The 15566-nt window shown below is 55.1% G+C and overlaps 1 protein-coding gene across 2 annotated transcripts in view; it reads right to left on the reverse strand.

Moving 5' to 3' along the window:
* Nucleotides 1–292: 292 nt before the first annotated feature.
* WNT2 (Wnt family member 2) overlaps nucleotides 293–15566 on the reverse strand; it is a 47230-nt gene continuing 31956 nt past the window's right edge. The window contains exons 5-6 of one of the 2 annotated variants that reach the window (XM_041727275.1): nucleotides 4471–4593; nucleotides 293–879 (exon numbers count right to left, since the gene is read on the reverse strand). In XM_041727275.1, coding sequence (XP_041583209.1) covers nucleotides 701–879; nucleotides 4471–4593 — 302 coding nt within the window. In that variant the 3' untranslated portion in view covers nucleotides 293–700. Of the gene's footprint in view, nucleotides 4594–15566 lie in introns of both variants that reach the window. The other variant, XM_041727276.1, reaches the window with a different exon arrangement.

Genomic DNA, 15566 nt, shown 5'->3' on the forward strand with positions numbered 1-15566 from the left:
TGTGCTGGCACCTAGAGGGGTAAGCATTAAATGGCACCCAGGGGAGAACACAGGGTGAAAGTGTGTGTGGAAAATAATTTCTCCATCAGGAATAGGAGTCTTCCCCATACTCACCAGAGTACTTATCAGTAAGGTGAGCCAACTGTCTTCCCTGAAAATCTTTGCAGACTTGAGGGATACCTCTTGATCAGCAGTTTCGAGAGAGGACAAGGACAGAGTTCCCATAACCCGCAGGGATTTCTTTTCACCAAAGGGTTTGGCAAGACTGTGACAGGTTTAAAATAACAAAGTCAACACTGAAAATTCACTTTATTATGTTTTGATTTCACAGAAAATGCAGACTTGTAAATAACAATAGTTCTTTGTAACAATCTGCGTGACACTTTTATTAGCTCATGGAAGTGGGAGGCTTGGTTAAACAGGAATCATGTGAGTATCAGGGAAAAAAAGCTATAGAGTTGGAACAACGATGATTTAGAAAAATAATAATCATGTTGGGCTTTGCAAACCACCTGTCACTTTGCTGATCCCCTGAAAAATGTAAAGAACATTCTCATGGATGAGTGAAAGTTTTCTCTGCGTAGGTAAGGGGAAGGTCAAGGTGAGCCCGCCTCTGTGAGCTTATACTAGCGGACTGTTTTTCCAGAAGGTCAGCACAGACCTGACAAAAGCGATTTACCAGCTTCGGAACTGGCGCGGTTTATTTGTGAAGAGTACACTTCTCGCTCTTCAGATAAGGAAACCCAGGTTGAAGCACAGTAAATAGACACAAGAGAATGGTTCTGGTCCACTGGGCAGCTCTCCGGGCCTGTATCTGGAGAGCAGGCAAGAGGGGACACGGATGTTCTTCAGCTGAGACCACACCAGCCCCAGGCCAGCCTTTAATAAATGAGAAATAATAATAAGATCTGGGCCTGGAAATGCTGGTGAGGACCAGCACACGCGGTCATGTCGCCTGTCGCCGGGGTGGGGGTGGGGGCCCTGCTTTAGGTTTTGTAGACTTGATGTAGGATTCCTTAATAAATTAATCAGGCGGAGAAATGTCAATGGGAGGCTAGATTTTTCTGACTTTAAAGCTACTTCCTTTGAAAAAGAAACGTGATTCCTGATGTGTTCAGGCTTCGTGATAAACCCAATAGAAAGGAACATGGTTACGACCATCCAGAAGGCCTCTTGAAACGAAGCGTGGCAACTGGGTATGGGGACGTGAGCGGGGCCTGCATCTCTGGGCCCCCGAGGTCCTGGGAGGGGCCGGGGAAGCCACAGCAGGAGGAAGCACGGCGGTGACCCTGCAAGAGCAGGGGAAGCCACTCTTCACCACGGCCAAGCTCAGCCCGGCGTCGCCAACGGCCACCTGGCCCTTCCCGGTCAGGCCACTCCCGTCCTCCAGCCTGGCTCCGAATGCACGGCCGTTTGACACATCCTTCGGGGCTGCTCCTTCCATTCTGGAGAAATCCGTATTAGGCCAGGGCCCCTTTCCTGGGGGAGCCGAGAGCCCAGCTGGCCGTGCTCACGGCACTTGGGGTTTCGGGCTGGAGCTTATGTGTGAGAGGCTGCCCAAGATGCAGCCGGGATGCCCCTTGCCAAGCATGCTCACAGGACACCAAGGTCAGTCCAGTCCAGCCTTGCCCAAGGTAGGCAGGCAAATTGACCGAGAAGACAACTCGCTGGCTGAGACTGAGTCACGTGCAGATTACGTCGTCATCGTAGAAAGCTCTACTAAGTCAAGATCTCGTATTGTGTCGCAACTGTTTCAGCTATTGCAGAACCTTAATGGGCATCCTTGTGGGCCTAGAAAGCTTGGTTTTATCATAAGATTTTCATTGAGAAGGAATTTGTAGGGGATCTGAACCGAATGGATTCTTTCATTTTGTTTGGCGTAAATTGTGCCGTAACATTCCCTTACGGACTTCAGGTATCCAGAGTCTCGTGGATCTTAGAATTACGGAATACTGATCCTCAACCAAACCCTAAAGAAAATAAGTTTGAAATGGTCTTCACCTGCTTTTTAATTTTTTTTTTTCAAATAGTGGAGATTTCCTCTTTCAGAAGTCAAAGCAGATAAAAATACTTCACTCTGTGATTACACCCTCCCTAACGGCCACAGCCACTGGCACTTGAGCGGGCTGTCATGGTCTCCCACAGTCTCCTACGTGGGTTTCTGCAGGGATATGCCTCGTGCCCTTGCCCCTTATGCCTCTCAGCATGAAATGAAAGTCAGATCAAAACATCCCAGGAATTAAAAGAAATAATGACCATCTCCTTTGGAAGCTAAAGCTACTTAGAATCCGCTTGGCTTAACTCTGAGACAAACCAGATAAAGTGCTTGGCTTTCCCGACTCCTCTGCTGGCAATGGGACTTGGGGGCGATGCCAGATAACTGCAGGGACCTCTGCCCCTCTTGGCCTCCGCTTTCCCCAGATGCACACGGAAGGGAGCCAAGATGCCCTCTTCGATCCTTTCCATTTCTAGAGACACCCACAGATTTATGATGTCATAGCACATCCAGCAGGTAGGAGGGCAAGCAGGTGGCTTGGGGACCACCGTGCGAGCCCCTGCATCCCCCAGAGGTGTCCACAGGCAGCTTCCATGTAACCAGGACGGCCCACCTGCCGGCTGCCCCTCGCCCCCGAAGGCCCACGCAGAGCTCAGGGCCACTGTGTCCCGCTCCGCTGTTCCCCACCCTCTGAATCCATAGACTCAAAAAGAGGAAAGAGCTACTTTGGAAAAATCAGATGAAAAATCAGGGGTTTGGGAGTGAAGGGAAGGGGATGAAATCTGCCATTTTTATGAGGGTGAGGAGGCGAGCATCAGTGATGACCAAGAACTCCAGCGGGCAGCTGTCAGAGAAGGTCGGCGTCGCCGCCCTGCCGCAGAGCAAGGACAGAGGAACTGAGGCAGGCTGTCCCCGAATGAGCGTCAGCCACTGGTCACCAGATGCACAGAAGGAAGCGTCCCGTGAGTAAATGGGAAGAGGCCACATGGAGAAGCAGAACCTAATTGTACCGGGGGACGGGGTGAGAAGTATCTTCGGTTATTTTGTCCTTTTTTTGCTTACGGCAGCCTCTCCACCTCCCCTGGACGTCACCTCTGGGCCCGTAATCACCGTAATCACCGCCGGGCCCCTTAAATACAGCCTCCAAATACGATTTGTTTGTAACATGATACACTCGGGTTGCCAACTCTCCAAGCCAGGCTGTGTGTCATTTGCTCGGGGCTAGGGCATCCTGTCACCCGGTCAGCCCCGGATGAGCACAGTTCAACGTGACAGCTCTTTGAAACGTGCTCGAAGGGCGATGGGGCTCCTCGGCACACGCGTGCTGGGCGCCTGCTTACGGTGGAGGCCGCCCAGGCTGCTGGGTCCTCGGTCGTGTCATCCGAAACGTTTGCTTTCTCAAAGCCACTTCAACTGCAAAACTCCACGGGCCGCATGCATCATACCAGATATGAATTGTATTGCCCCATCTGTACCTCATCTGTCCAGGCACGTCTTCTGATATTCCACTAACTTATTTTCCTCCATTGCCCCCGCCCCTTGCCCCAGTAGGTACATTATCCTGCCAGACGATCCATCTTCTTTTAAATTCCCTTCAGGTCCTAAGTAAGAAGGAAGTCTCACTCCCTAAAGCTTGATATCAAGGGGGCACAGTAATGCAAAGCAATCACTTTCTGAGGCTCTTGCTATCGTAGGGACTCCAAACTGTACCAGAGGACAACAGTCCCATCCTGTCACATCAGATTTTAATACAGCAATAAATGCCTTGAAAAATATGCGTGTTAAACCTCAAGTTCATTGAAAGCCATCCTTCTCCAGGCGTTACCAGCTGCCCTGGGGGTCGGGGGAGGGGGGAGGGAGGGCTGTGAAAAAAAAAATCGCTTGATCAGGCAAGAGCCTTGCTTGGTCTTCTCGAGATTTAAAGTTAATTCGGTGGCAGCTGGTCCTGCTGTCTTCACCCTCCAGAGAGAAGTACAGAATTTCTGAACTGCGAGCATTTATTGTGAGACCCAGGAAAAGCTCCTTCGGGACGCTATTCCCCCTCTGGTCGACTGCTCTAGAGGAGGGAACGTCCAGGCGGGTGGCGATGGGGTTCAGGCCCCTCCGTGCCCCTGCCCCCGCGTGGCAGTGCTGACCAGGAGGAGGGGTGCACTGGGGGCTGGAAACAGGGAGGGGAAGGCATCTTTATGGGCAGCACGTGGCCCCAGGCCCGGGGCCCCTGGGGGTGGGGGGCTTCTGTCGAGACAAAGGTCACATGCCTTAGGACAAGTCTCCCCCAGAAAACCCAAAGGCGCTGTGTCCTTGCAGATCCAGAGGAGTCCTTGCGGGAGGGAGGGAGGGAGGGCGGCGGTGGGGCCTCCGCCCGGGTCATGTGGGAGCCGCCCAGTCGGCGCTTGTGGGGGCCTTGCACGTGTGCACGTCTAGGGCCTCCAGGCAGTCCTGACAGCGCACGGCGCAGCACCAGTGGAACTTACACTCGCACTTGGTCATCCGCGTGACGCGGGACGTGTCGTAGCCTCTCCCGCAGCACATGACCTCGCAGCTGTCCATGCCGCGGGAAGTCAGGTTGCACACGCGGCCCGCCGTCCCCGGGGAGCCTGGAAGACAAGCCAGGGAGGGGTCACTGAGCCGGTGGGTGTGGGGTACCGGGTCTGCCTCGGCAGGAGGGCAGTCCTTGGACCGGGCCCCCCACAGCACAGCCCCAGGCCATGGCTCCCCGGAGTCTGCGGTCCCCAGGTGCCCACCGTGGTCCAGGTGGCCATCCCCAGGCCTTGGCCTCCATGGGGTCTGTGGTCCCCAGGCGCCCACCATGGCCCAGGTGGTCGTCCCCAGGCTGCACCCCACCCCCCGGGTCTGCAGTCCCCAGGTGCCCACCATGGCCTGGGTGGTCGTCCCCAGGCCTTGGCCCCCGCGGGGTCTGCAGTCCCCAGGTGCCCACCGTGGCCCGGGTGGCCGTCCCCAGCCTGTGGCCCCCCCACCCCGGGGTCTGCGGTCCCCAGGTGCCCACCATGGCCCAGGTGGCCGTCCTCAGGCTGCGGCCCCCCCGGGGTCTGTGGTCCCCAGGTACCCACCGTGGCCTGCATGGCTGTCACCAGGCCTTGACCTCCCCAGGGTCTGTGGTCCCCAGGTGCCCACCATGGCCCGGGTGGCAGTCCCCAGAGGCCGAGTCCAGGAGAGGTGCCACTCCTGAGCTGGATAAACGTGTGGGCCGATCCCTACCAGCCAGGGCTGGTGCGGTGCCGAATGGGCAAGGCCGGGTCCGAAAGAAAGAAAGACGTGCCCTGGCTCCCTCTCACCTGCCGCCAAACCGTGTCCAGGACGCAGGGACGCGGGTGAGCGCTCCAGCATTGTCGCGGCGCGGAACCCACAAGGGGAGGGTTCTCTCTTCCAGGCCTGACTCGGCTGCCTTCTTAGCAAGAGGAGAGGACCTGGCTGCTGGGGCGGGGGGGGCACTGCCGCCCTCCGAGCTGCTGCCGGGGGGGCACCCAGAGGTGCGAGAGGCCCCTGGGGAGGCCAGACGCCAGGCCTTCAGCCAGCGGGACTCACACAGAAACCTCCTGGGAACGACCGGGGGCGCCTGCGTGGCAGTTCGTCTTTATGTGTTTGTCCCTGAAGAAGACTCTCCAAGGTAGGATGCCTCTCCACTTGGTCTAGTCCTGGGGAAGCGCCCAGAACTCCGCTGCGGGAGCTACTGCACCCAGAACCACGGGGAGCAGGGCCTTCGTGGAGTTTGCTCAGCTTGCAAGGATCCTTCCTGCTTCTTCCTCTGGCGCGGAAACGGGCCCCTGGCAGCCACGGTGAGCATCATCACGCTGCTGTGCCGCCGTAGGGTGACAGCCCGGGCAGGGAGACTTCCCTGGGGATTTGCGGGCTTGATGGGGCCGGCAGTGTCACCAAATACACATGCGGTAGCCGCCGGCAGCCGCGCACCGTGATGAAGTGTGCGGGCGAGGGGAGGCCTCCGGACAGGTAAGAATGGGGCAGGTGGGCAGAGACAGCCAGGATGACAGGGCAAGAGGATGCTGCTCCGATCTGGGGCCATCTTCCTCGAGCTGCTTCCATTGCTCCCCGAGGCCCGGCTGCATTGCAACCTTTGGGGTCCTGGAGAGCCTGTATCCTTAGGACAAATCCCCCCTTTGAGCTGACACCGCTCCAGGTTCTATTACTTCAATCGACAATCCTAAATACTTGACAAACCAAGAGAAGCTAACCTCATTATTTAAAATAATAATAATAATAATAGTAATAATAATCGTATGTCAGGATGGAAAAGACAGCGACTTCATTCATTTTCAGTCCCTCTATCACTTACTGAGGAATTTCTCCTGCTTCCTCACTCCCGCCTCGTGACTGTCCCTCTGTTTATCACAACCCGAACCGTGTTTCAATTATCTGCCTAAATGTCACGTTGCCCTGCGGGTCAGGAATGACCCGGGAAGCAGCCGGGTTGCAGCAGGGCGCGGGGTCGAGGAGAAGAGGGGGGCGGCCCGAGCTCGTTCTGCGTGACCAGGCCACCGAGGGCAGGAAGAGCGACAGGGATTTCACGATGACAGGAAGGATGGCGAAGGGCTGGGGTCGGGGTGGAGGGTGGGTCAGCCAGGGGAGGCCAGGAGCCCCCCTCGTGCTACAGCGGCACGGAGCCTGAGCGGCAGCGTCGGGGCGCCCGGGAGCTCGAAACTACCGTCTGTACAAGGAGGACTCCCCACCCCCGACGGCGCCTCTTCACAGCACACCCCTTAGCTCATCCTGCAGACATGTAATCAACGCGGACAGAGATGCTGCTGTTCGGTGGCTTAGAGAGTTGGGTCTAGAGTTTTGCAAGATGCGGTGGCGGCGGAGAAATGAAGTAATTAGAATTCACTTCCTATTCTCGGAGAACTCGTGATATAATGAAGGGATTAACATGCAAGGAGGCATCTCCACTCCTTGAGCCGTGCCAGTGGGGGGAAGGCCTTCCGGAACCTCTAGGAGAGCTCCGTACAAAGCGCCGCAGCAGACAAAGCTCAACGACGGTGGGATGAGGTTTCTTAGAGCTTGGACAGGTCAGGGGTCAAGTCCGAGCTTTGGGGTCTAGCCCCTGGGTGACCTCGGGCACGCTGTTTAATCTCATGAGGCATCAGTTCCTTACCTGGCGAAATGGGGACAAAACCAGTCCCTTCCTCACAGGGCAGGGGTGAGGAGGGGGTGAGATCATGCAGGAAAAGCAGCTGGCGTGAGAAGGCCTCAGGGGACCCGGCCCTTCCATTCCCTTAGGCAGTGTTGGGGGGGTGCCTACTACATGCTAAGCACGCTGGGGGGCGGGGGGGCTCGGGATGTATCAGAGCAAAGTCAAGATCCTGGCCTTTGGATCTCGTGTTCTAGAGGGAGTGAGCCAAGCCCGTGAAAGTAATGATAGCTTTGCTCTCGATAAGGATATAGCAGCAAGCGGGGTCAGACAAGCCGCGGTTGCCAGCACAGTTTCACGGAGGTGGCATCAGAGATCGGGCGTAGGGTGTAAGCAGAAGACGTGGAGGGAAAATGGGGCGAAAGGCATCCCGGCAGGCGTCCCGAGCCCACTGGCGAGGCCGCAGAGCCTGCGTAGGAGACAGGGGCTCGGAAGGGGAGTTGGAGCGCAGGTGTCGGCCCTCCTGCCTTGCTGCAATTGGGTTTTCATGCCACAGTGAGTGGGGAGCCTGCTCAGGCTTTTGCTCAGCAGAAACCCCATGGGAACGAGAAGCCCGAAACAGCTCCCTGGGGCCGGGGGTAGAGGGGGGTATCCCCGAGGGCTGGATTGGTCCAGGCGGGAGAGATAATGAGCGTGGGATGAACACGCGTGGGGTAGAGGGGAAAATCACTAGGGCTCGGGGACTTGCTGAATTGCAGGGACGGGTCGAGGAGGAAAAGACTGGAGAGTGTTGACTTGGCCCAACAGTAAGGAGGTCACGGGTGCCTCTGATGAGAGCCGCTCCCGAAGAGCCACACGACGGCGCCGGGGGTCGTGGAGCGAGGGGGATGCCCGGGCAGAGAGACGCCGCCAGGGTCCCAGAGCGTGGCCGGTGTTCAAGCAGCTTGGTGACAAAGCAGTGGAAAGAAGGTGGCTGCAGGGAGCCATGAGGCCCGAGGTGGGACTTGAAGGCTATTTTAGGCTGCGAGGTTTCCTGGCGGTTTGCTACGTAGCAGCAGACATGGGGCACAGGCCGGTGGTGGGTTTTAATTACATAAAGTACAAGAGTGGGAAAAAGCAGCCTGTGCCATCCCAGGTCACCGACTTCCCTCGGGGAATAGTGACAAGGGGCATGAAGGAGGCCTCTGGAAGGCTGGTCCTCGTCGGGTCTTGGTCTGGGGAGAGATGGGACGGGTCTGGTCACCTGAGCTGTCCGTGAGACACGTGCACTTTCCTGCATGTGTTTTATGTTCCAGGAACGAGAAGAAGAGGGAGGAGGCCACATATGCAAAACCAGCCAAACTGTGACACGGGAGGAGCAGGAAGGTTTTGACGTGGCTGGGACGCAGCCTTCCCAGGGATGAGTGCGGGAGGTGAGGCTGGAGACGTGGGCAGAAGCCAAGACGCGGAAGGCCCTGCGTAATAGGGGAAGGCACCGAAACTTTAACCCAAGGACCACGGGGTGCTCCTGAGGGTTTTTACACAAGGGGGGGCAGGATGGATTTACATTCACAAGGGCCTGCTGCGGGTGCTGGCGTCGGATGGATTGACCTGAGCCGGGGTAAAGGCAAGGGGCCAAGTTAGGGGGCAGTGAAGTGCCCTGGGCAGGGCCCAGGGTGACCCCAGGACAAGGACAGTGGCGGTGGGCGTAGGGGCCGGACAGGTTAAAGGGCTCGGGGAGGGTGTGGAGGAGGCAGGATGGGCAGGACGCGGAGGCTGAGCGTCAGGAAGTGCTCCCAGGCGTCTGGCTCGAGCGACTGGGTTTATGCTGGTGACCTTCCTCGGGGTGGGAGCCCCTGGGGACGGGCTGACTTTGACCTGAGATACTGAGTTTTGTTATGTCGACTTTGTGGTGACAGTGGGTCGTCCAGGTAGAAACTGAGTCCACCGAAAATGCTGTCTGGGACTCCGGAGAGGGGTCAGCATGGAGACGCAGAGTAGGAAATCTTTACCCCGGAGGTGGCCAGGGAAGCCGTGGTGCCACCGAGACAGACCCCCAGCGGATGTGCAAAAGCGCCGTCACCTGCCACCTTAGAGGCCGCTCCGAATCATCACCTTTTTGTGCTTTGTCCATAAGCCCTGCACACCCACGAGCGCTCTTCGCTAACATCAATACGCATTTGGCAAAATACGAATACATGCGACGAGAATCCTCTCTCCCCGCTGGGGCTGTGAGGTGGGCGTGGGGGGTGCCCGGGCGTGGGGGACGGGGGTGAAGCGTCTCATTCCCAGATCAGGCTGCGGGCGTCTTACCGACATCGCACCCTGGGGACGTCCCCACAGGAGCCTGATGCCTACAGAGGTCCTGAGCCGGTGGTGGGTGGTGTGACCCAGCTGCAGGGATGCTTGGGGGCGGTTTCCGTCTCTCAGATGTGGAAACACTGAACCAGACTCTGTCTGAACAGGTGGGGTGCTCAGGAAAGTGACCTCAACACTGTCAAAACTCAGAGAAAAGCGGTCAGGGTGACGGCCACGGGCAAGAGCCTAACCTAGAAGTGGTTCAGTCAAGGAAGCAAAGCGTTGAGGTCTCTCCGTGGCGTGGAGATGGCAGCAGCTCAGCGTCCGGCCGCAGGATGCTGGAGAACACCGCTGATCTGAGCACAGCGCTGTCCACCGGCCGCCCCGACGGGGCGGAATGGGGCCCAGGAGAAGGAAGACGGCAGGGGTTTTTGAGGGTTGGGAGTCCCTGATGTGAGAGCAGCGCTGGGGCGACGGCTTGGAGGAGGAGTGGCCCCTCCGAGGGCCCAGGGCCCCCAGGACCGTGCCAGCTGACAGGTGCAGGGCAGGCTCCGTCGTCTGGGGAGGGGACCGGGCTACAGGACGGTGGGCTGCGAATCGGCCCTTCCTCTGGGGTTCGGAGCTCAACAGATGTAATGACAGACCGTAGGGCAGGAGGAGGACACTTGCTGCCGTTTGAACAGAATATAGAGCCATTTCATCAAAGCCCCGGAAAGAACCTTTCTAGGCTGCAGAATCTATACGAAACTCCCTGGCATCGCTTTCCTTTTTTTTTTTTTTTCATTGCTTTCCTTTATCACAATTATTATTATTAACGATGTTAACGATAGCAGAAGGGCTCTACTACTGTCTCCCCCCTCCACCCACCGTCCTTTCCAGAACAGAAGGCGTCACCGTCATCCTTAAAATAATTATGAGCTAAGAATCAAGACTGTAAATGTGTGTGCGTGTGTGTGAGCGAGCTCTGTGAAAGGGACCCTCTGAGTTTTAGGATCTTCCTGCTTGTTTAGTTCTAAATATGTGAGACATACGTTTTCAGATCTTTTTCTTTCTTTTTTTCCAAATACTACACCAATTCATTAATGAGCCACCCCTCCCTGTCTGGGCCGCAGCAGGAAGCCCCGTGTTCCTAAGGCCGGCGCCACCTGTCAGCCCGAGGCCCGGGCGGGGCCTCTTTCCTCTCTTCCCCTCGTTCTTCGTGCTTCCTTCCCCTCTCTCTTCTTCCCCATCCCCTTTCCATCCTTTTCCGAACTCTCTCTCGTCGTCCCTTCGTTCGTAATTGGAGCCAGTGTTTCCCGGGAACCGACATGGGGTAGCCCTCGGAAAAGCCTTTTGCCCCTCCTGTCTCATTCCACTCCTATAAGCTTAGAAAGTAGGTACCGTTGTCCCCGGTTTGAAATGAGGGACGGGCGACGGGGAGTAACTTGCTCACGATCACACGTCACGCCGCTAGCAGGCGGCAGGTCAGGATCGGAAGCTGGGCTTGCGTGAGTCGTGAGTCGGGGGCCAGGCCCTTGACCGTCGTGACATCCGGCAGGGAGCTCCCTCCCACAGCCCTGCCTGACCCCAGGAAGCACATCCCTTCCTGCTCTTTCCCTCCGTTATTTTATCAAATGAAGAACTGGCGACAGCCCTAACGCCCTAACGTGTAACCTTTTGGGAAGGGCCTTTTCCCCCAGCATATGCGAGGCCACAGACGACGAGGACACCCACCGTGACGTGAGAATGAGAAAGGCTAGTTCACATGGCCTTAGCAGCCTGTGCTGCCCTGTTCCCCCACTGACGTCCCCGTGGGAGTCCTATCACTTTCTCTAATGACCTCGCAACACCGAGATGCACATCTCCAAAGCAGGTACGTGTCCTCGAGGAGGTTTTGATTTATGCCACGGATGGGGCCGTGGCTGAAAACTCCCACTAAGCAGAGCTTTCTGGTCCAGAAAAGCCAGTGGCGCCCATATGCATTTCCCCAGGATGGCGCACCTGAGCTCGTGCACTCCCCCAGCACCCCCCCTCCCCCAGACTCTAAGATTCCTGAGACATTTCCAAAAACCAAATCGAGGGGCAGCCTGGGGGTGGCCCAGCAGTTTAGGGCTGCCTTCAGCCCGGGCCCTGATCCTGGGGTCCTGGGATCGAGTCCCATGTCATGCTCCCTGCATGGAGCCTGCTTCTCCCTCTGCCTCTCTCTCTGTGTCTCTCATGAATAAATAAATAAAATCTTTAAAAAAAAAAACAAATCGATCTTTAGAGGTCAACTGTTTGCATCATACAGTATCTACAAAAGCATGCATGGCTGGCTTTACGAACACGTCAGAGGAAATGTTAAAAATATTTTAAGGGGGATCCCTGGGTGGCTCAGCAGTTTAGCACCTGCCTTCGGCCCAGGGCGTGACCCCGGGGTCCCGGGATCGAGTCCCACGTCGGGCTCCCTGCATGGAGCCTGCTTCTCCCTCTGCCTGGGTCTCTACCTCTCTCTCTCTCTCTCTCTCTCATAAATAAATAAATAAAATCTTGAAAAAAATATTTTGAGGAAGGCCCCTTTCGTTAGTTTCCCAAATTGACATGTTAAGAGGATAGACGCATAATGAGATGCTTCCCATTTATGTATTTTAAGCATCGTTCATAGTGATGTACAGTATCTCTTACTGCACTTTGACTTACTCGGTTAGGATAAGCGGCAGGTCAGAGGCTCTTTTCCCCGGCATGCGCCCTGATGTGGTACGGATCCCAGTCCCCAGACAGAGGGTGGCAGACTCAGGTTCGGTGGACCCCACCTTCCTCTGTCACCTTCACACCACAGCGTTAGGAGCTCATCTGCCGAGACTCCGCGCCCAGGAGACCCAGGCAGTCTGCAAGGTCTGTGGTGTGGGAAGGTGTGAGCTCCAGCCAGGTCTTCCTTTCTCTTCCCTGCAAGGGTTGTCCTCACCCTGCAGAGTTCAAATAGGCACAGGGCAGGGCGGGGGGGGGGGGGGGCAGCAAGGAGGAAGAAGCATCGGGGTTCCTAAATCACCTCAGTTGGGGCCATCGAGCCCACTCTCGGCGGGGCAGCGCTGCGGGAACTTTGGAGCCGAGCGTCCCTTCCCTGGAGCTATAAAATTAATAATGGAGTCAGGGCTCCCAGTGCAAAAACATTTCTGTCTCCACCGACATGCATCTTCCTGACAGCAGAGGAGGACGGAGAGCTCTCGCTAATAGTTCCCAGACCCACGCCTCTGGGGCCGTGGAGGAAGGGCGCGCTCTCGAGCGCCTTCTCTGTGGATGGGCCCGTGTCTTCGGAAATTCCTGCCACTCCAGGCTGACACGGGCCCATATGTTGACCATTAGGACGGAAAGCAAGACTCACTCCAGCCCGTCATCCAATCGGCTGTTTCTCCTCCGCTTGACTTACGCGTTGTCAGTAACGACGCAGATTTATCGAGGGGAGGAAAGAATGTTCGAGCCGGTGCTGGAGAGCCCGCACATCCACCTCCTCGCACGGCCTGGCCCTCGCGCAGCAAGGGCTGCAAACCCCAAACTAGGGGACGCGGCATCTCCGCCTCCGCCTCCGCCGTAGCCCGGGGAGCCTGCCGGGCGCGGGCAAGCGGGGCGCGGTAAATGAGCGCATCCTATCGTGGAACTAAAACGCGAGACCGGCCTCTTCCAGGCTGTCCACGTGTGTCACGTCTAGTCTACCCACGCTCAGTGCCCGCTGCCCCCACCTGCACCCCCTGCGGCCGCGGAACCTCCCCGAGAGCACGTCCCATGACAAGCCTGTTCGCCCAGCTTCCGCCTGGCCTCTCTACCCCACTTCACTACGGATCCCATTAAACCTGACAAGGCCAACTCCTCGCTGGCCCGCTGAAGTGACCCTCTGACGTCCCAGCTGGGTGGGCCGTTTCCTCACAGGAGCTACTCTCCCCTGCTGTCCTCGCCTTTCCTCCCTCCACTGGATGGGAGGGCTTCCCATTCTTCGAGACTCCGGCCCACCTTCTTCCATAGAGCTCTCCTTGTTCCTGCTCCAGGCCCCCCTGCCCCCCGCCCCCCTTCTCAAGCCCTATAATGCCTACCACGCAGTAGAGCTCCTACACTCTTCTGAAGTGTTTGAGGATTCCTCGGGCATCCTGTCTCCCCAGGGACAGAGGTTAGAGCTTGTATTTCTTCAGGGCACTGCAGAGTGCTCAGCCGTCAACACAACAGAAATTCCTGATTCATTAAATATTAAATTAAAAACAATTTCCCAAAAAATGAAGAGTCTGGCAAGCGTTTCCTTGCCAAAGGAGGACATACTTCCCGGGGAGTGGTCACCGAGTCCTCAGGCCCTGTGGTTAAGAGTAAACTAACTAACGGTCCTGGTTTCGACTCGAATGATCTCACTCGATACGTAGAGAACACATGCAGAAGCACGTTTTTAAAATATAGAGCTTGAGAAAAACAAGCTAAGGGAGTCTGTGGCCTCCCTTAGGATCAGGATCTGTGATCGCAAACTTAGAGTGAAATGAATTAACGATTCACTCATTCATTTATGGAATCATAGTAACCTTGGGAAATTTCTAGGTAAAACACTTAAGAGACCCAGAGAAGTTAATTTTATCCATGGCTACTCGATAGTCATTAGAAAATTAAGAGGAAGCAACGGGTAGCACCAAGTAGCACCAAAGTCTGCTGATCCATAATGTCAGGCTTTTTCCTTAGGAATCTGAGATTTGCATAGCTTTAAAAAAAAAAAAAAGAGATTTACACACTAGCACAAGATAGGTTTCATGGGGAGAGGCCATATGAAGTAAGCAAATACGTTATTTGATGATATGTTAACATCATTCTTTTGTTTGTAACATACTATTTTTTTCTATTACAAAAAAAGGGCAATTTGAAAGTTTTTTGTTGGTGTTATGTCAAAGACTTGGAAAATAGGAACATGAAAATTTTGTTTCCTTTTTCCAGAAAAAAAAAAGTTGTGGTTTTTTTTTTTTTTTCAATTTTTGGAAATCCAATCTGATTGCCACTGTTGATTCAAATTAGGGCCCTTTTCAATGTATGCTAAAAGTTCAATAATTCTAGTAAGGTAAGGCCGACTTACAGATCAGACCTGTAACATACTGAAGTATTGGATGTAAGAAGTATTTTGCTTGCATTACCAACAAAATCAGATGAAGTAACAAGTAGTCCCACAATAGTAGTAAATGAAAAAGGCCCCGCCCGGAGTAAAAGAACTGAGAATTTGGTGGCAACTAAAAGCAATAGATATAGTCTGCTGCTGCGCAGGAACTCTCATCTCTTCCAGGACAGTGGCCAACGAGCAACGTCTTAAACTCTTTAAATGGTCCCCTAACGCACGTGAACACGAGGAAAAATTCCATTTTACATTTCCGCTTAAATGGGGATTTTCATAGGCCGTGTGTTGTCACCAGTGATGAAAAAACATGCTTAATAATCACCTGTCAAAGAAACCGAGTCATCTCTAACTTAGGACATGGCACCAACATGACTAAGAATTCAGAAGAGGAACATACTTCATGTTGTTTGTAACTTGCCACTCAACTCCTCAACTCATGTCTGTATGTTAGGTGCTGGGCATCCGGTGGTGAACAGATATAGCGTGCCTGCCATCACGGAATCAGAGTCCAGGGGACAGACAGCTAACAAACAAATGTTTAAATTAACCAAAACTCATGGTAAGAGTCAAGGAACAAGGAAGGCTTTCCGAGCTACATCCCCCCATGCATTTTAGGAGGACCTGGCGATGGGCCGATCGATACACAAGTGACCTGCAGGTTTATGGCCTGACCGGTGGCGTGGATGGCTCTGCTTTCTGAGAAGAGGAAGCTTGAGGAAATCAAGTTTTGGGAGTGGGACAAATCAAGAGTCCAGTTTTAACAGAATCAGGTGGACAGTGATGTGAGCAACCGAGAGGACCTGCTAGGCGGCGGGTAGGACCCAGCTGAGGCCCGAGAAGCGGTTAAAACCATCATGAAGGAGGAGGCCACTCAAGGAGAAAGTGCAGAAGCAGGAGGGGAAGAGGGCCCAGCTGAACCCTGCAGATCTTCAAGATTTACCAGAAGAGGAGAAACTAGCAGCTGAAAGTGGGGAAGACCAGCTAGCAGGGCAGGAGGTTTCGGAAAGGAGGGGCAGGCTGACCGTATTACATGCCGCGAAGGGTCTGAGAAGAGGGTCCTCTGGATGGTAAGAAATATTAATTACGCAGCGCAATCGACA

This window comes from Vulpes lagopus, chromosome 13 (assembly GCF_018345385.1).
Source record: "Vulpes lagopus strain Blue_001 chromosome 13, ASM1834538v1, whole genome shotgun sequence".
NCBI classification, from domain to species: domain Eukaryota; kingdom Metazoa; phylum Chordata; class Mammalia; order Carnivora; family Canidae; genus Vulpes; species Vulpes lagopus.